The sequence below is a fragment of the Idiotropiscis lumnitzeri genome, chromosome 5, assembly GCF_059441095.1.
Source record: "Idiotropiscis lumnitzeri isolate Australia: NSW breed Sydney's pygmy pipehorse chromosome 5, RoL_Ilum_1.0, whole genome shotgun sequence".
NCBI classification, from domain to species: domain Eukaryota; kingdom Metazoa; phylum Chordata; class Actinopteri; order Syngnathiformes; family Syngnathidae; genus Idiotropiscis; species Idiotropiscis lumnitzeri.
Window position 1 is genome coordinate 15,424,838 of NC_142395.1, and position 21,370 is coordinate 15,446,207.

Here is a 21,370-nt window from a genome sequence, read left to right on the forward strand (position 1 = left end):
TTTCTAAAATGCTGGAAACGGTGGTGCACATGCAGTTAAGATGTTTCTTGGATGAACACAATGCCATGGAGGTTTTCCAGTCAGGTTTCAAGAAAATGCATCGCTCAGAGTCAGCCCTGCTTCGAGTTTTGAATGATATCCTCCTGGCAAACGACACTGGAGACTGTGTGTGTCTTGTCTTATTAGATCTTACTGCGACGTTTAACACTGTTGACCACAGTATTCTTCAGCACCAGGTGGACATTAGTTATAGCTCTCTAGAGTAGTTTGGATCCTATTTGACTGGCAGGACCTTTTGTGATCGCCTAGGTTGCTCTGAGTCCTGCTCCGCCCCTTTGTCGTATGGTGTTCCACAGGGTTCTCTTTTGGGGCCCTTGCTGTTTTTGTTATACTTGCTGTTCTTCTGGTACTGTTTGTATATGTATGTATGTAAATGTGTTTTAATTTCAAATTTCTCGCTAATTTATATTATACCTTATGGAAAGCGTTTTGTTACAGCTCCAGCTGTTGTGAAATGTGCTATATAAATAAAGTTTTATTGTATTGTATTGTATATACACAGTGTTGTGTGATGTTTTTTTTACATATTTATCGGTCACAATAAAATATAATATCATGGCTGGATGGATGTCTATCATGAGTAGACACAAAAAAAGTCTCGGGAAGCCATAAACAAAAAGACATCGGAGCTAGCCATTTGGGTTTGAAAGTGGTCATTATGGGTATTTTGCCCAATTTCAGATGACATTGACCAGTTAAGGATGTGCCCCAACTCTCGCCCCCAAGTCCGCTGGCATAGATTCCAGCACCCCTCGAGGATAATCGCCACAGAAACTGGAAATGGATGGATTTCTCCTATTTAAAAAAACAAATTAAATTCAGCCCTTGAAGCCAGTTTCCCAATTGTATTTTGATGTGTACATTTACGTTACCCACAACAGACTCAGCAAGCATAAAGGAAGGAAATAGGCCTTTTCGTTTTGAAACTAAAAAATTTGGCATGTTTATCCAAGACGTGGACTGACCACCAAAAAATAGAACCAGTAAAACAGCAACAATGTAAAATATCAATGTCCGTGTGCACATAAACATCCTGCCACCTGAAAGCTCTGAAAATGAAATGACATCAGGTTATTCCATGAGCGCCACAGTTCACACTCTTTGTGCAGTATATAAAATGTTTTTGTTTTAAATATATTGACATGCTTTTGTTTCTTTATTTTTTTAGATGCAGCAACAGGAACTGGCCCAGATGAGGCAGCGGGACGCTAACCTCACAGCACTAGCGGCAATTGGACCCCGCAAAAAACGCAAGGTGGACTCGCCGGGGGCCACCCCTTCAGGGACTGAGGTAAGAACGTAATCGGCTTAAGGCCCTAAATTGAAAGTACATCCATGTCAACTCGTTGATTCCTTTAGAAACAGAACAAAATGCCCAAGAAAGAAATATATTGCGGACTAGAAGATGGAATTAACACATTAGGATATCATAGCAATCCTCACACATCATGCTTATTATGTCCTTAGGCCCTGTGAGTTGTACGGGCATGACATTAAAGCGATTTGGAGGGATGCTGTGAACATGCGAGGGCTGCTGTCGCAGGGACTAAAATGCTAAAGAATGAAACAAATTTCGATCCACACAACATGACTGAGTATATGAGGTTGAAAATTTGGGGAATTTCCAAAGTTCGGAATTCCCCATGGGAATTGACAAGAATTTATAGTAATAAAAATTGAAATTGGGACCTTTCACTTTTACTTTCAGGATTGCTGGTAGTTTTCCGAGCACTATGTACAGTAACTGCAGTAAACTTTGAATGAAGAGCCCATAAATACACAATTTCACCTACCCACTTTTTTCTGACCGGTCACTAATAAACTCCTCTGGTGGATTTGTGCTCTTTCTGGAACTCTACAAGATGATGTCAAAGCTCTGTTTAAATGTAAAACTAGTACAGTATTTGATGCCAATGACATACATTATTTGAAGGTATACAGCTCGACCTCAACCTCGGTTTTTAGAAGTTAGGGAGAGTCTACGTAGCATATGCACTTTCACGTGTTTTTCCCCAATCCAATCACCTGTAAGCCACTTTTGTTGTATAGTTACATTTGAACTTTATTGTGTAAAAGATAATAGAGGAGAAGCTAATTGGATAATATATGGTTGGATGGATAATGTGTAATCAAGTCAAAAGCCATGCAAACACACTATTTATGTGGTGAGACACCTTTAAGAGGCGTGGCCTAACATGTGACATCAGGAACTGAAGTAATTCGGGTTGGCCGGTTAGTTCAGTGTGAGCGTCTGCTCCTTGTGAGTGTTTTCATTTTGTATGTGAATATTTCACTGATTGCCCTGTTCAATAATTAGTGACGGTGGCTCTCCTTGCCGATATGTTTTATCATTCATTTAAGTTGACTTCCTTAATTGCTTCAGTCCGTTATTCACTTCACTCCCGTGGCAAGTGGTGGAGATTACGTTTGGCGATTCACCAATGGGCGAGTATTCACTGCAGTGCCTTATGTCATGTTTTCAGTTGCATTGTATTGTATAATAAACAAAAGCACAGACTCGAGTTTCATATTCCGGGTCATACATGAAGTCATGCGTGGCTGCTGCCGCTGCTCCACAAAGTCGCATTTTCCCTCCGGGCGATCCGCGGGAACATTTGAAATTCCACATATTCTGCCCGTACGTCTGATTCATCTCAAACGAGGCCGGGTTTTGAATGCGAAATCGGTCATTTAAATAACCCGCTCGTATCGAGCCGCCGTGTTGTCTCGGTATGCCGGGCTTTAGTAAATGTGGCCAGTAAAAAGGCATAAATAATAAAATAAAAGCATTACTTCTGCTCCTTGAGCGCAGTGCCGAGCTCTTTCACAATGTTTTAGCCTGATGGGTATTCGCCTGCGACCTTCTGCTGCATTCCAAAAAAAAGGAAAAGAAAAGAAAGCTGCTTTCCTAAATGCAGTTATACAGCACAAACATAAATCTACATTTTTTTTTTGTTAAATTTCCTGTTCATGTTTAATTAGAGAGGCAAAACCACAGTCCTCTGGAGTGTTGGCAGAGAAGGAAGAGGAGGGGGGGAATCTTAACTTATTTTCACTTGGATTTCACCTCCTCACATTTCTTCATTTCACATGGGCTGCGAGAGCCGGCGGCGTTCTCTTTCCTTTCTCCAGAGCAAAGTGAATGTGACTTTTCTAAGGGGGTCACAGGATGCCTGCAGGCCTGTGGGTGTTACTGGACTGTTGCCTGCTCTCAGCTTCACTGAGGGGCTTGTCATAGATTTCATCTCCACAGAAATGAGCCGGGGGGTGCTCCCGTGGCCAGGAGCGCAGGCAGGCGGGCGGGCAGCCCGACGTTGCGGAGGGCCCACGCTGATTATTTCCCTCTGACATCGCATCCTGAGCTTTTCCGCATGAATCCCAGACAAAGGCGGCCCTTCAGTGCCATGCCAGTGCTTCAATTATGAGACGGATAATGGCGTTGTTGAGATCCTGCTCCTGCAATACTATCCCATCCCTCCCTGTTTGCTCATTTCCTCACCTCTGTGACACAGTTCAGGTAACACTGTTTAACTCCCTTGTTTTAATTCAAGGGCCCAGTGAAGGTACTTAAGTTGATTTTCAGAAAGTTACTTGAGTATGACGTTTTCTGCAGGAAAAAAAAAACAAAACAGCAGCAACTTGGAAGAATGTGGACCAGAAAACATAAATCGATTTAGAGACGCAAGCTATTCCCCATCCATAGCCTTGTTTTAGAGAGTTGTTATAGGCAAAAGTGTTGTTTTGTGCCAAAATAAAAAAACAAGCAGATATTATTGTTCCAAAATTCTCCTTCTCATTTGAAAATCCACTAACAGTGGATTTAAAACCCAAATTTAGTTTACCTTCCACCGTGTTGCTGTTAATGATATGCATTAAACAGCTGAAGTACCCATAGTATCGATATTTTGATTTAAGATTGGCTTTTGGAGCATAAAGATCTGGTATTGGAACTACAGTAAAGATATTTCAGTACTGATCCACACGTCAATATTCAGTTCACAAAGTTAGCAAAGCTATGGATCACAATGGTTTGATAGCATGTCCAAGGAATTTTGCTTCTCAGTCTGAACACTACGCAAGTTGATAAGAGGCAAACTACTTTGGGTGAAGGTTTTATTTGTGCCAAGTTATTAAAAGGTGTATTGCATATAATTGACAATAAAACCTCTTTTTTTTTTTTTTTTTAACTTATCTCATTAATTGCCAGCCTAGGTAAAATTAATGTACTTTTTGGCTTCTATCCCCATCAATGGTAGTGAAGTTAAGTACATTTCAGAGTCTGTACTTTTTAACTTTTACATAAGTAAAGGAGTTGAATCAGTACTTTTACCAGAGTACGTATTTTGACTACTTAAGTAGTGAGCGTACTTTTGCAACCTCTGCTGACCGCCGAGGGCTGTGAAACCCCGTCAAGACTGCGAGTGTCTGCGAACCGGGACGGAACAAAGGGGGCCTTACAGGACTCCGCAGGGAGGATTAGCTGCTAGGACCCAGCGGTGGATCTCAGTTGGGGGTCGCTCAGTAGTCCCCCTCCACACCCAACCATCCTGCAGCCTCGACCCCCTAATCAGCACTCAGTGGCTTTTGAAGTCGGGCATAAAAAGTTGAGGGTGAAGCACCTTGAGGAAGAAGGAGGGATGTAGTGGAATGACAAAGGGGCAGCTGAGGGTCGAAGGAAAGTTAACCGAACCTTTTGTATACACTGTGACAAGTCTGTCTTCAAAGGTCCAAATCTGGGGCGGCATGGTTATGTGCATGCTGTTGGTGTATTTGCCTTGCAGTTAGAGATTCTGGGTCAGAATCTTGACTTTGCATGTTTTCCCTGTGCTTGTGTGGATTTTTTTTTGACTCAGCCCTCCTCACATATCAATAAAAAAATATAATCTTAGTCCATTTCCATTGCTTTGAATGTGAATGGTCTACAAATGCCTGTGATTGGCTGGCGACCAGTCCAGGGTGTGTACCACTTGCCCATTGCCCGGGGATAGGGATTTACATAAGTAGCCTGAGATACCAAGAGATGATGTGTGAAATACTATACAGGAGTTTCCCCTGAGAAAAAAAAACATTTACCGCTAACTTTGGCTGATCTGTGTCAAATGCAATTTTGCACAATAAAAAGTAATTGAATAACTAGAATTGAGGGACATGGGTGCACATGCACATCCACCATGTACATATCGTTGGTGTCGCTGGTGCTGGTGATGTGAAAGTGGAAGAAGAAGAACTGTAGTCATGACAACGATTGTGGTGCCACTGCTAGTCTGGGGCATCCGCCACAAACAGGATTGTTCGCCACGGCACTAAAAGTCACAATAACAACCAGGATTCTACCTTTGGCTGTAATGTGTTGCGGGATTCTTGTTGAGACTGCCTGAGTCAAAATAAAATAAATAAGTCATCCACACCACACTCACCCACGTGCCTTATGATTAATGCAATTGGTCCTCTCCCAAGTTATTTACGATAACAGCATCCTTGGACAATGAAAGAAAACTAAACGAGAAATATATTGCTTCCACCCAAACAACAGAGCTATGTAGTTGTTGCTAAGAGCGTCGACACATCCTTGACACACTTAAGACTTATTATCCAGCCCCCGTTTGTAACACAGAGGGTCCTGTTTGTTGACGCTTAAATGCCGTTTCCGCGGCGCCCTATCAAATGTCTTGCATTTTACCTTCTTCCTTTGAGGCCGAAGATCAGAAAGAGCGAGGCAATAGAGTGAGAAGGGTGGTAAGGGGGGGAGCACAAGGAAAACTGATGCCCTTTCCTCCAGCTAAATTAACAGGAATCACGTGGAAAACAATCTGAGTCTCCAATGAAGAAAAGGGGGAGTGAAGTGGAGGGGGGAACCATTAAAATGAGCCCCGAGCTATGGACTGCACCCAATATCACTAAAGCTGCACTCACTACAGATGTGGAGGCTGGCTTCGAGGCAAAACCACGCTCTGTTCTATAGCTACAATTAAAATCAACCTCGCTGCCAAAAGTGGGAGGGGTACGGGTGGTATGGTGGGGGGTGGGGGGGTTAGAAAGGCAGACATGGAACATCAAAGACAGATTGAAATGTGTAGTCAGTAATAAGAGTGGTCTCCTAGCCCCCCGAGGTCCTCCACGGTCCCCCTTGTTAATGAGAAATTTTGACCTCTGGTTTGTAAGTTAAACTTGTAATCTCGGTTAATGAAGTAAATCAATCCCAACTCTGGAGTGTCTCTCTTTCTTTTCGCCACCCTCTCACCACTGTCCCTCCATCTTTAGCCCTTTTTCTTGGGGTCTTCCGCCAGACAAACAGGAAGCTAACAGAGCGCCAGGGTTTCCGGAGCTGCAGGGAGGGAGGGCGTGGGTGAAGCGCTCGGACCAGCCGGGGCGGGATGTTTTGTTAAGGGGACCGGTTGAGTGAAAGCGAGAGGGGTTAAACGCGGTTGTTAAGTGGGTTCCCCTCCCACCGCCTCAATGTCTTTACCCCCTGTCGGGGGATTTGGGCCTTTGGTGGATGATGTCATGCCTACTGGATGGTTCTACTCCTCCTACTTGCCTCTAATGTACAAGGATGGCTTTAACGCTTTATGAGTGTGGCGTATTGACACAAATATTGGCTCCAGTTTGAGTGGATAACACATCTGCTTCACAGCTCTGAGGTTGAAATCTTTGCTGCTGCTTAAATTGGCCAAAGGTGTGAATGTAAGTGTGAGTGTACTCTGCCTAAAGCCAGTTGGGATAGGCGTCAGCACAATCACAACCCGAGTGAGGATAAACACGATAGAAGATGGATCAATCGTTGCTATCAGGCATTTAGAAACCTCTCCCTCAAATAAAGGCCTCCTTTTTGCCAGCAGGAAAAGGTCATTATCAGTACATGTATTTCATGGAATTCTGTCCATCTAGAGGTCTTATCCTCATTAGGGTTTTGGGTAACTTGTTGTCTATCGCAGATGACTATGGGTGAGCGGTGGGTTACAACCTGGACTGGTTTCAAGCCAATTTGTAGGGCACATAAAGTACAGCAAGTTTTTATTTTTTGCCCCATTTTTCATTTGTGCAAACAAATTGGAAATCAGAAAATTAGTTGTTTCCTGTATTTTTTTTTTTAATGTATCAACAAATACACTGATTCACACTCGACTCAGCAATGCCCAAGCTGAAATTTGAATCTGAAATCTCTCTGAAGTTGACAAATTGCTTTTGTTGCTAACATCTGTCCTGTTACTACTCCTGTAAAAAAAAAGCCCATGAAAACAACGGAGTGCAGCGCAGTACTGCATCATCAGACTGTAATGAAGCAAAGTAATTTCTGTTTGAATCCCATCCCCCCCGCTTTCCACTTAAACACGATTAAAAGCAGCTACACTAAGATGCTGGCTATCGGTTCCGTAAAGTCAAGAAGATTGTGATATTAGTTTGACTCAGTTTCTCAAGGCGATTACTTGTTTGCAGCGTAGACCGACAAAAGGCTTTCGAGATGCTCGCAGGGCCTGCCTGGCTGGATGCCAGGAGCGTTAACTCACTGCCCTTTGCCAACTTCCCAGTGCACCGCGGAGCACAGGTTAGAACACTTAGAATGCAGCATTGAATGCTAACTCTATACATGATTGTTTTCATAACGTATCGTTCCCTATCAAAGCATTATGACCTTCATGTTCAGTAATATTAATACCCTAACTACAGTATGTTGTTTTTTATTTTTTTTTCATAAACGCGCTTACGGTTGTCCAGTACTGACCTTAGCCAAGGTAATTTATCAGCACTAAATTGTACATCTATATTCCTGATTCGTTTTTTCATTGGCAAATTTTTGTTTGTTGATACATGTGCTACTTACATGACTTTACTTGCTAAGTATATGACGTGTGATTCAGCCACTTGGTGAAAATAAGTGTTGCATCCACCAGTCAAAGTACAACCTGTGATGTCTGGATGGTGGCTCGAGTGTGCTGCGCATTTCGCTCTCTTTTTTTAGACTCAGGTCTCAACAAGTAGCCGCTGTCCCAGCGCCACCCGAATTCGTCATACCAACAGAAATTACACTCAGCATTAGCATTAGAGGAAAAGGAGCAGCTGTTATCAGTGCTAAGTTAAAAAGCTGGAATCTGTGATGGTATGGGCGTGGGTTAGTGCCCATGGCATGGGTAACCTGCACCATTGTCGAAATGCAAATCCAGGTTTTGGAGCAACATCTTACCATCCAGGCCATGTCTTTTTCAGGGACATCCCTGCTTATTTTAACAAGACACATCATGCGCGTTAGGATGAGTGAAAGTGCTGGACTGGGCTGCCAGCAGTCCAGACCTGTCTACCATTGGAGAATTTGTGGCGTATTATGAAGGAGAAAATATGACAACAAAGACTGTTGAGCATTTTAAATTTTGAGGGAAAGATTCCACCTGCAAAACTTCAACAATTAGTGTCTTCAGTTCCCAAAGGCTTGTTGAGTGTTCTGAAAAGTGACACAGTGGTAAACGTGCTCTTGTCTGCGCTTTTTTGGAATGTGTTGCAGGCATCACGTTAAAAAAAAAACAATTGTACAATAAATGTAGACACATGGTCTACCACCCACCTCTGTCAGGGCTGTGACACTACCTCAGACGTCCAGAAAATTGTCCAAACGTCTTCATCCCTGTTTTTCATGTTGATACGATTCACGCAGGATAGCAACACCGATATTCCTGGCTTTAATAGTCAGTCTTGAAAAGTGTATGATGCTTCGTTTTGGAACATTTTTGTTGAATGTACATTCTTGCCTCTACATAAATGTACATATTGGCACATAGAGTGTAATGGTCCTATTTAGATAAGATACTTCTATACATCCATATTAATGTCGCTCGCTCATTTCGTAGCTCTGGAATAATGGTTAAATATACAGTTTTGACAACAAAGCTGAGCCTGGGGCGCTTCAAAAAGATACCAATCTTAAAGAAATTAATTACCTCCCTTGTTAATCTTGATATAATTAAATTTCTCCGAGAATGAATTCGTCCGCCAAGCCGTTACGGAGGCGTGCTGACGGAGGCTGGGCTCTTGAGCTGCAGCCTGCCGGCCAGGGGAGCCGGGGAAGCGCAGACCCACTCGTCGCGTCCTACGCCTTTTGCGGGAGAAAAAAAAATCCTGTGGGGACAGGACAAATACCAAAATCTCCCAATTTTTGACTGTGTGAGAATGTGCTGGAACGGCACCAAACTGCAGGCTCCGCTAATGAAGTCGTCAACACGTAGCCGATGAACGTGTCGAGTCTCTTGAGACATCACTTCAACTCCTGTTATGACTTTTGTTGGAAAAACGGCGAGCATGTTAGTTTTTTCTCTAATCTCTTGCACCTGAATATAAGACAAGAATCAAGAATCCATATCTACAGTATCTGCTTTCGCATTTTGGTTATTCAGAATCTTGCCATTCATCAGTGTAACAAATGTAGTCGTACTTTAGCATTTTAACATCCCAATTTTTTTTCTTAAGGAATAGTTCACTTCAATGAACAGCCAAATGGGCAAAATTAAATTTTGGTTAAAAAAAAAAAAAAAGTCCTCGTTCATGTTTGCCGCTATGTTTTAGCATACCAACTTCCAAATATTAGCATTACAGAATAGCGATCGGCTTTAAATTGTTGTATTGCTCTCTTACTTTTAGTTCTCTTAGCAACGGCTATCATATTTCAGTTTTATTAGTTCTCTTAGTATTTTAGCATGCCAGCATTTATTCAGTTGTCATTTGAAATATTATCTCAATACAGGGCAAGACCTCCACTGCTTTTGCCACAAAGCTCAGAATTAAGCTCAGGTGCATCACATTTCCACAATTAAGATGTTGTGGGAAATTCAGTTGATTGTACATGATCTGGAATGGCGCACGTGTGTCCTATGTGAGAGCCCAGAGGTGACAGTGCAAGCCACACATGCAGTTAATCGGATTGGCTGTAGGCGTCCGAGACAAGATTGTCTCAAATCAGAAAATGGCTGCGCATCGACGCTTCCCATCATCCAACTTGACGGAGCTTGAGCGGTGCTGCAAAGAGAAAAGATAGGTGTGCCAAACTTGTGGTGTGATTTTCAAAACGACTTGAGGCTGTAATCCAGTCACGTATTGAGCAAAGGCTGGGAATACTTATGGAAGTGTTTTAGTTGTAATAAATTTGCAAAATTTAAAAAAACTTTTTTTTCCACATTTTTGTTTGTGTACAATTTTGATAGAAAAAAAGACTTGATGATGTGGCTGCAACATAAAATGTGGAAAAAATAAAGAGAATACTTTCAGGATGCGCTGTAAAATGAATGACTTAGCACTTTGCTTATTCAGGGTGCAATCTCGCTATATGTTACTACTAGCAGTTAGCATCTGATCAGTTAGTAATAGTATCAAAATACAGATAAAAATCCAAAAATTTTTGTCTTTGATTATTCAGGGTGCTATAGTAGTGTGTGCTATTGTTAACGTGTTGACATTTCATCACCCTGATTTTTATTTGACACAAGTGACAACCCAAAATAATGGTATTACAACTAATAATATTAACAAGAATATTTCAAATATACCTTGAGTATCACTAATACTGCTACGGCGGCTTAAAATATCTAATTATAATTTAATATTGCGTGTGCACCTCTGATTGACTCGGAGAGGTCACGTCGTCTCCTCAAAAGCAGTGCTAACACGGTTGGTACGCGGCACGAAAACACAAGCCACTCATTGCTTGTTCATTGCGTTGCCCTCTCGCTCACATACACTGTTGTGATTTTTCCGCTTTCTCAGAACATGGAAAAAAAAAACACCTTCTAAAATTAGCTTGCAAAAATGGTGGCCGAGAACAAACAAGGCGGTCCATTAGAGAGGCCTGGGTTATTGGCTGCCTCGCCTCTTCTGGTGGCGGCCCCATTAAAAGTGGTAATGTGCGCCCGCAGCCGTGCCTGGGGAGCCACGAGGGGGCCACGCCAGGCATATTTCACATGCATCACACACACGCTCATGCTGGAATTAAATAGAGCAATGTTCCCCTAAAAAAAGACTGAAGTACATCTCTTTCTGATGTGCGTCCCGGGCAAAGAAAAAAAAATTCATTGATCTCAGAATGTCCCTTGGCAATTATAAAATATTAAATCCAAGTCGCACTTTTCGTCTCAGCTTAATTTTTTTCTCTCGCTTTCTCCCCCCTCTCTTTCTCTCCCAAGCTTTTCCCTGCTTTTGACCAATTTAGAAAAAAAAGTTATAAATGATCATCTTGGTGAGAAAAAAAAAGAAACTCACTTTTCAACACTTCCTTTGTTATGATTCTCATATTGTTTTTACACATTGTTAAATGAGAAGGCCTTCAACCACATTTTCCACCAGGCCCATGGCCACATTCACCCCTTTAATTGTGATATTTTAAATAATAAATTCCAATAATGATAATACTTTTTTAATGGTAATTTAAGAGTGCTACATTATGTATCAAGGCTGCGATCTTTGTTTTTGCGTCCTTGACACCTAAAACACCATAAAAAAATTATATAATCGGTAAGTGTAGCTAAATATGACATGACTAATAATAATGATAATGGTAAAACAATGACCCTGTTATTACATAATAGTAATAATAATAATAATATTATAAAATATGACTAATAATCACCAGACAACTTCTTGTCCTGCTCCTACTACTACTACTACTAAAGCTAGTGCTTAAAGTCATAGTTTAATTTACTACTACTACAATTACTGTACTATTAATACTTCTATTACACCTACAACTACTACATTTAGTAGTAATAATAATAAATGCAAAATAAATACAAGTTTTTCCCATGAATGAGAAAAAGAGAAATTATGGCGTTTTAAAAGCACCGTAATCACTTTCCTTGTCTTTCTTATTTAGCTTTTCCAGCATTTATTTTTTTTCAATCCACTTGACCCCTTCATAACCCTCACAGATCCTCCCCCAAATCGTGACCATGACATGCTTGTCGACAAATATCATCGGCCAGCTGTTTGACACCGATGTGGCTCATTAAGCCCCTGTGCTTGTTTGTCGTTTGCCTAATTAAGACGACAAATCTGCCGTGGAGTGCGTGACGTACACTGCGTCTCCTGCTCTTCTATACCGAGGAGGCGAGGAGAAAGGGATGGCATCCGCTCACTAACGCGCCACCATTTAGCACAGCGACTCTGATGTGGGAATTAGACATCCTGTGCTAATTAGGGAGGCCAATTAACTGTGAAAGCGAGGCGTTTTTTTTTTTTTTTTTTGACAAATAATCTCAGCAGAATACAGACATCATCGAGAATGTTATCGGTCTTCAACGGCAAGACACACTTGGATTGTTTTTGGAAGCCTGCCACTTAGCATTAGCCTGTTAGCAATGTTTTAAAAGGAGAGTCTTGTTTTCGTTCAGGTTCTGGAGATGTTTACACGCTTCTTGTCATGATAAATCTGTCTGCTCAAATTCATTAAAATCTGTAAAACTGGTCAGGTGACGCCTCGTTCCTTTAGAAGCCCATTTGGGTGAACTCCTGCAAAGGAATTTTCTCAAAATGGCTGCTTCAAACTAAAATGACCTACTTCCTGTTTAATTTTGTGCATGGATTCCTGAGACTTTTTCGTGCGTCCTGCTACGGTAGACATGTCCATCCAATTTCATGTTCATTGGTGAAACTCGTATTGGGGTGATGAATTATTAATTCTTTTCCAATGTATAATTGCAGAGTGAGTTTTGGGCGTTGGTCTTGTCGGTAACTCCTAAAGTATATATTTTCACAAGGATGGACACAAATTGGTGGGTTTTTGGCCATATTGGGGTCATTTGGAAGAAGAATAAAAATAAACACAGCTATTCCAAGAAAGATCATGTCTGTGTCTCTCACTCCCATTCTGATGATTTTGATTCATGATCACATGTATATTTGATTTGATGTCATCAATTATGGATTTGCTGGACTAATGAACCACTGATAGAACTCGGGCAGAGTAGTTGGGAATTGCTGGACATGACTTCTTGTCATTGGTCGGAAAAAGTCGAAATAAGTCAAATTGGACCCAGGAATTAGACTGATCCATTGTGGTCCTGGATGCACCCCGCCTCTCACGCAAAGTGCGGGATAGGTTTCAGCTCACTCGCGACCCGAATTAGGATAAGCACGCTAGAAAATGGCTTGCTGGATGAACTTCCAAGCCGACTCCCGTTAACTTTGCACCAAGACCGGCCGTGTGGTGGCGCTCTCGGCTCACTCACCATCCCTGAAATAGGAAGCTGCCATTGCATTGTAAATGACCGAGGGCGTGTTCCCGAGCTGTTTGGATACGAGGCAATGCTGGAGGTGTGTTTGCCGGGCCGCCAATGGGCATTCCCCCCGCGGCGTCACCCGCCTCAGGTGCAGGAAGGAATAGAATTCATGTACAACGTGTAATTATTGTAGCAGACAAGGGTGTGGATTTAAAGCGAGTCAATATGTAGATAAGCCTTTTATACACACACACGAACAACTGCCTCAAAAATGATGCACGGTTGCCAAAATGCTGCGCAGGTAGGATGGAAGCCTTCCAGGCCCGCTGTGGAGGGAAGGCGGGAGGGAACGGGCGTTCCAGTGAGATGGAAAACCGTAAGGCTTGGCGCTAAAATTTTGCATCCACGGAATCCAAAGCACGACACGAAGCGCTTCTGTTTTGTCTTAACAGTTCACCGGGAGGGCATTCCCCTCTCACAAGTAATTTATTAACACCGACATGAATGGCTCTTTATGTGATTGAGTGTGGACAAATCCACATGGTCATAAATAGGTGGGGGCGGCAGGTTCTGTTGACGTTCCACCCTTTGGGCTGAAAACCGCAGCCTTCCCCAAACTTTCGAGGCCATGCTCCACCGACGAGATACAGTATCGACAGTGTGCCCTGTTCTTATCCAAATATGTTTTTTTGTTTGTATTAGTGTAGCATTTTTTAAGTTTTTTTTAATGATTTATTGAATTAAAGAGCAATACTTTATAAATGTAATGAGAATGCAAATATGAGGCACTTAGAGATTTTTTCATTAAGGGCTCTATAAATAAATTTGACTTTACTTGAAATAACATGGACGTTTTCTATTTGTAAAACATCAATTAGATACTTTCCCAATTTTTGTTTTCTTAAATTGGTCATTTTTAATGAATAGATTGTTTTCATAAATTATATGAAGAAATAATAAACACGTTAGATACATTGCATTGAACATTTTTTGTTGCAGCACCCATATAGAAATGACAAAAGCAAATAGCAGGTTAATGTATAAAAATGTGGCTACATGCCAAGAATAAATGTCGGATTATTTTGCATCCCACGGATGCATTCAGTGGGTCGTGTTTTTTGCAGTTTCTCACCGTACCAACATGGAAAACTCAGTCCGTGAATCTATTGTACGCGCTCTTATCTACTTTGTTCGTTTTTGTACCATGTTAAGAAGTCGGGCTAGATAGCGACAACTTGCAAACTCCAAACACAAAAGACTGAATCAAGGTTCCCAGAAGCTTTTTGCTGTAATTTTCAATAAGTGTCAAAAACTCATCAAACAGAAGCTTTTGTCAAAAATTACAATTTAACAAAGTCGAAAAGTTACAACAATCCCACCCCGGAATTCTTTTTGAACGATGCATGACACCAAATGTAATAAATGTGAAATCAGCCAGAGATCTTTTGTCTGAAGCCAGTTTATCTCTTAAAAGCCAGCGCCGCCTCTTGCCCTGGCGGCATGTCAGATAAAACGCCAGTGACACTGGGGGTCACAAGCGTTGGAAGGAGCCCACGAATATTCCATCACAATGTTAGTTCATCTTTCTGGGCCACCTATATTAAACATGACTCTACTGGTTCCCCCAGTAGGGCCTCGGAATTTAATCAGAGCTGTTCTTGTTCAGACAGTCAAGTCACATCAGGTGCACGGGGACCCGCTTTGGCGGCGTAGATCGCGAGCCCTGTGAAATGTAGACAATATCAAAAATGGCCCCGTTTATATCGATTTAAGATCAAGGATCACCAACTTGCGTGTGCCATCTTCTTATCCATCAAAAACTTGGGAAATACTGTAGAGGCATCATGTTTATTCATGAAAATTGAGCTGAAATACTCAATGTGATGAAATTAAAAAAAAAAAAAAGTACCATTATTTTTGTTTTTTCTATTTAAATGTGTTTTGTAAGTCCTATAATTGAATAATTTGAATGATAATATATTTATTTGAAAACAATAATTACGAATGAGCAATTACCTATTTATGGATTATTAAACTATTTGTCCTATATGTTTGTTATTTAATAGAAAAAGTAATGAATAAAAACATCAATACATAATGGATAAATCAAATAGATTTATTTAATCTTCTTATTTTATTTATTTATTTATTTATTTTTGAAAGTGTTTTATTTATATATATATATAAATATATATATATATATATATATATATATATATATATATATATATGTATATATACACACATTTTTTAAAATACTTTATTTAAATGATAAATAAATAAAGCCTTCTATGTTAAGAGCTGCACACTGCCAGTCAATAAAATCAGCCGCAGGTCACACGCGACAACGCTGCAGAAAGAGAGCCCTGTGATGGCCAAACTAAGTAAAATTGGCCCCGTTTATGCCGATTTGAGATCAAGGACCACAAATGTCTGCTATCCACCAACAGTATACAGTATCTACAATCTCTCGGAGCGGCCCCTTTTCGTTTTAGCGCACTTCCTACCTCGTGCTAGCCTACCCTTGTCGCTAATTAGGCCGTTTTTGGACGCGCTTGGTCATTTCCGCGCGCTACCTTTTCGATGGCTAACTAGCGGTTGGAGCATTTGCCGCCAAACACATCAAAGGGGCGGACCGCCAGCGTCAAAAACACCATCCCGCTCTATTAACTGAGTCGCCACCCTCTCATTCAACTTGAATTAAAAATTAAAAAGTGACGGTGCGCCATTGGACGTGCGGCAGCATGCGCAAAACCAACACGGGCTCATTAGCCAAAGCGCTTCTGAAGACGAGTGTTCCGACTTGAGACTCATTACGCTTCTCCTGTTTTATAACTCTTAATTGGGTTCATTTTCTATATGAAACGCTTTGAATATTTAATGTGGGCAAAAAAAGTTGTACTTGCGATACTTGGCCTTGTGTTAATCGTCCAGCTCAGAGAGCCATTAGTGACTCCGGAGTAACTTTTTTTTTCTTTTTGGGACTGTTATTTGTGGTGCTGCTTATGCCCAAGAACGGCAAAGAACAGGACTAGGAACATTTTTTTTTTTGGCCACTCTTCGTTTCCCAGGATGCATTGCGGACATCCAATATTCAACTTTTTCCATCATAAGGTTGTTCATCGTTATTGTTTAAGTGTGTTTACCTGTCATGTTAAATTCGAGTTGCACCGTGACTGTGAATATTAATATAAAAAAAAAAAGATAAAGTGTTCACGTTCTAGTACTATACTATACATGTGATCACTTCTTGGTAGACCCTTCATTTGTTCTATATGTTGGCAGCGTCGTCATTAGCCAGATATTCTTCTCCCACGAAGATGAACAGGGCTCAAGTGCTACTAGTTGATAAGATTTTGAATGATGCTGTTACAACTTCAAACAGTTGTGGTAGGGGAATCATTTTCATAGTGTTGGCCATATTTGGTCTAAACCAGGTGTGGGCAAACTATGGCCCGGGGGCCACATGCGGCCCATGAAGCGTTTTAATCCGGCCCGCCGAACTTGAAAAAAATTAAATGAATAAACCTTGTTAATATTTTATTTTCTAAATACGGTGGTGTGTCAATGACATATATATTGTTGTAATGCTTTGGTTCACTTTCATTTAAAATTAAATGTATTTTTTTCCTCCGATAAGGTGAGGTTACCAAAACACTCCATCCATCTGCTCCTGGACCAACCCCTCTGTCAAATTTTAGAACTCATTGTGACCTGCCAATCAAAAAGTTTGCCCACCCCTGGTCTAAACAGTACCCAAAAATATGTTCCCTTGGCTACAGGTTAACCAATAAAAGGTCCAATTTTGCACTCTAAGGTACTTATGAGATGTACCCTCCGGTATATAGATGCCTGAGAACCGTGCACATCGTAAGGATCCTAATATGTACCCTGTTTGAAGGGTTCATTAGGTGTACCCTTGAGGGTACTGTCCAAGTTACAAGCCCTTAAAGGTAGAAATTTAACACTTTTTCTGCCATTAGTGGCTTGAATCTGTGCTGGGCACAATTAAATTTTGATGCTATCAAGACAGTCAGTCGTAGGTCACACGTCCTCCAGAAGTTATCAATAAAGACCTAAAAGACGCAACTGAAAAGGAGGCCATTTTTCTGGATCTGGCATTAGGGTATCTCATAACCTCGGTCTCAGCCGCAGGTTGTGGTTCTTCCAACAGGATAAATACCTCAAATAACCAAGAATGGCAAAGAACAAACCATTGGACGCTCGGGATTCGAGAGGGTGTTTTGAATCCAATGGAATCTCAACTATCAAGTCACACAAGTTCGATGAATAGAACCCTGGCAGGTGGGGTTATTTTTCTGGATTTTGTCACAAGGTCTCTTGAAAGCTTGGTCTCAGCCACAGGTCACGGGTCGTCCAATAGGATATTGACCCCAAAAATACAACGAAAAAACCCCAAGTAAGCCTAAGAAGAAAAAATCAGTCTCTGGGGCTGCTTTGCTACATCCGGCACAGTGAATTTTAAATCTGTGCAGGGTGAGAATAAAATCCCAAGACTAACCATCCTCTTATGTGTGATGCTAGGATGCTAGCGCTATCATGCTACCACGATAACCAATATGTGAGCATCAATGTTAGCAAGCCGCTGTGCTAAATAACAGCTAATTAAGCTTTTAGTGGCTCAGAGGGGTTTTAAAAAGTGTTTCCAGGCAGGGGAAGTTTGCTTTTGTTTAGAAGGCAGGTTCCGGGTGTTTAGCTGTGGTGACCTCGTGACTGTCTTCTGAGGAATTGTGTATGTGCGCCGCTCCCCCTTCCCGAACCCGCAGGAGAGTGAGCGCCCCCGGGCCGGTCCTTTCATCTTAGCGCTAACCTGTGGACTTTGAAACTGAGGGCGATGGAATTGCAGCTTTGTCAGTACACCGCTAATTAGAAAATTCCTGACCCGGAGCGAAGATGTTTTAATTATGTGTTGTGTCAACGAGTTTGCAGATTTAATCCGCCGTTGATACACACTGCTGCATTGTGGGAGCCAGAGTGGAACTGCGTCTTTCTTCCTCCCCGAGCCCACTTACCCCCTCCTTCTTCCCATTCGCGCCACCTTTGTCAAACGCCATCACACGCTCAAGTGACCGACTAAGACGAGGAGCTAATGTGCTAGCTGGCGTAAAAAGCTGGTCCGCTTCGGCCCCCCTACACTTCTCCACAATGTGACAGCGGCTCTGTAGCAGTGAGTCAGTGCAAGGCAAGGCAGGAAGGGGTTAAGCAGAAATTGAGCGGGGGATGCTGGGGGGCAGCAGCGCTGCAGAACACAGCAGTGTTCGTGCGAAGGCAAGTCATTTCCCGAAACACTGCAGACACATGGCCTGCGGCGCTCCAAAACCTTTGGAGACCAAAATGGCTTGCAGGAGTTAGAAGTAATAAGGTGTTTTTTTTTTGCCTTCTTTCTCCTTGACTGAGATTCAGCGTGGTTGCTATGCATTGCAATGGAGCTGCCGAGCTGTTTTTGTGCTTCATATACTAAAAACGGGTTCTGGGAGCAGCCCCCCTTCCAAACATGTGCTATCCCTTTACTTGTGGAATAAATACAAGTAGTTTGTTGTGGAAGTAACCCACTCACATTCCTTCAACATTTATTTGAGTGGACCACAAGATGACATAAAGCAGGACACTGAAATATAGGTGTCTGGAATCTGCGCAGGATATAAAGAAATCTCGACTTTGTCTCGGCATTCTTGATCTTTTTGGCAAGTCACGCCAGTTTTACTTTTACAGAATCAAGCATAGTATGAAAAGAAAACTGATGTTTTTTTTTACATCCATCACCCGGATGTCTTGAAACTGTGGCGGGTACAATGAAATCCCAAGACTAATCCAGGAATTCTAGACCGTTTTTGCAAGTCACAGAAAAATTAAAAAAGAAAATAAGACTGAACGATGGGGTTATTTGTCTGCATCGGGACAGAGAGTGTCGGATCCAAAACACTCGGTACACCACCGGTCAGATATTTTGGGACCCTTTGCAATGAAAACATGCATACTGCTTGGTGGAAATAAGACTATTGGTAACACATTTTGGGAGCCTTCACAAGGAAAATGCCCAAAAACATAACTTCAGCAACTTCAAACTCTTTATAATGGCAATTGCCAAAAAAAGCCAACCAACCCACGCTGTGCTGCTCAATGAAAACTGGAGGTCTTGAAATTTCATTGTTGCTTTTACAAATTCGGGACTCTACTGTCAATTCGCAAATTATATCTGCTTAGTTTCAAGACATTTTATTGAGCGCTATGGATTTTTCTTTAACAGAAGAGTACCAACCCATTTGTCCATGTGACACGTCGACGTGGCAAATTATGCAATTTATTTTTGGTGCGTGTGTGAAATTACACAACAAACTACTTTTATGATCCACAAGAAAAGGAAAACAGGGACACTAGGGATCAGATATTTGGGGAACTTTTACCATGGAAATGCCTATCTTGCTAGAAACAGGACAGTCCTGTTTTAAGTAAACAATATGGTTCTGTTCTGTTGTGTACTTTATTATAAAGATTCTCAAGATGTTTTAACTATTAGTCTCATTCCACCAAATAACACGAGTCAGTGTGCCTTTTATGGCTTGTCCATTGTAAAGTGTCCTCACTAGCTCACTCATACTGTCCTGTTCCCACCAAGCAGTATGGTTTAGTTTGGTTCGCGTATCCATCGTAAAGGGTCCTCGTCGTGTCTGATATTTTTTGGGGGGGTGGGGGTAGAAGCACCATCTGTCTTAGCATATCTTGACCTACATTTCACTTTAATGTCAAAATAGACCCTGTGTCCTTGACTCTAAATTCGTAGTGCACTGGTAGTTCCATAGAAGGGGAGCTTGTCAAGGCAACAGAGGCCTTTTGTCCATCCTAACCTCTCGGTGATTATGGGTGGACCCAACTATTTAATTCCCCCTTTTCGGTTGTGTTGATCTTGGCATCTTGGCCCGTTTGCTTCAAAGAGGTGCTTTGGTTTATAATCTGCTCATGTACATCTGTGAATTATTATTATAATTCTTGATACATTTATTAGAGCTGAATAAACTCCACATCAAATACATCACCCTGGCAATGTTGAAGTGCCCGGGGCCAATCAGCCGACATCTGTTAACTCTTTCAAAATGGCCTCATCCAGCGTGTCTGTGGGCGTTTGGCAAAGAGGGGGTGGGGGGGTGGGGGGTGCAGGGAGGCCAAGACTAGAGAGAAGGAGAAAAAGCCTCTGTTGCTGATTAATGGCGGCCGTAGGAGAGACGTTTTGGGCCAAGTGCAGAGATTAAGGGGGGGGTGAGGGTAGGGGCAGCGCGGTTGTTGCGTTGGACTCGGCACTGTAAACAGCGCCGAGGGACGAGGCGGCGTTCCTTAGCTCAAACGTGGTGTGTAGGCGAACGTGTGGGAAAGCTTTGCCGCCTGGCACTCACTCGCTCACTCACTCACCTGTCAGTCAGCAGGTGAATCAGTCATGCCACTTTAGTGCCAGTTCACCCAGAAGCCATTTGCATCAGACATCGCTAGATCTCCAATCATGCACACCATCGTAAAGTCCATTCTCAAATCCTTTGTGACCCGTTTCCACTGTGTCGTAAAGTTTTTTTTGTGGGGTTCTCCAACGCAGTATCTGACCCGTTGTGTTGCGTTTCCACCAACAGTACGTGTCAATTTGCTCTGGTTAAAAAAATGTCCTGAAAGCTCAAATGCATTTGATATGTCCAAATTCGGAAGCTGCAAAGGGTCCTTTGGAGGATGAATTTGTACTAAAAGTGTCCTGAGCCGTAGATTCCACCGAGCTGTACATTTTCTATGCATTTTCCGGCATTTCTGTATTGTGCGGCAAAACACAAACCGTATCAGAGATTTCTCATTCAAAACCGTACCATAACAAACTGAACTAAACTTTAGAAAAAATTAGAAAAAAAAAAGACCACATGATTTATGTCTGTGTCTCTGCTGTTGTATTTGTCCTTCTTTGCCTGCAGCAGAGACATTAGAGTTTAACATGTTTTTTTTTTTAACCATCATCAAAGTAATAACAACAATGTTGCATCATCAAATGCATCATGAAGGCTTATCGAGTTGTCAGCCAACATGGGAGAACTACACAATTTTTCCCTAAGCATCCGTACAGCACA

The 21,370-nt window shown here is 41.9% G+C and overlaps 1 protein-coding gene across 2 annotated transcripts in view; it reads left to right on the top strand.

Annotated features, from left to right (window-relative positions):
* LOC148337035 (transcription initiation factor TFIID subunit 4) overlaps positions 1-21,370 on the top strand; it is an 87,657-nt gene that overhangs the window by 60,016 nt on the left and 6,271 nt on the right. For both annotated transcript variants that reach the window (XM_088295342.1, XM_088295343.1), the window contains one exon: positions 1,229-1,351. In XM_088295342.1, the coding sequence (XP_088151468.1) occupies positions 1,229-1,351 (123 nt within the window). The remainder of the gene's footprint in view (positions 1-1,228; positions 1,352-21,370) is intronic.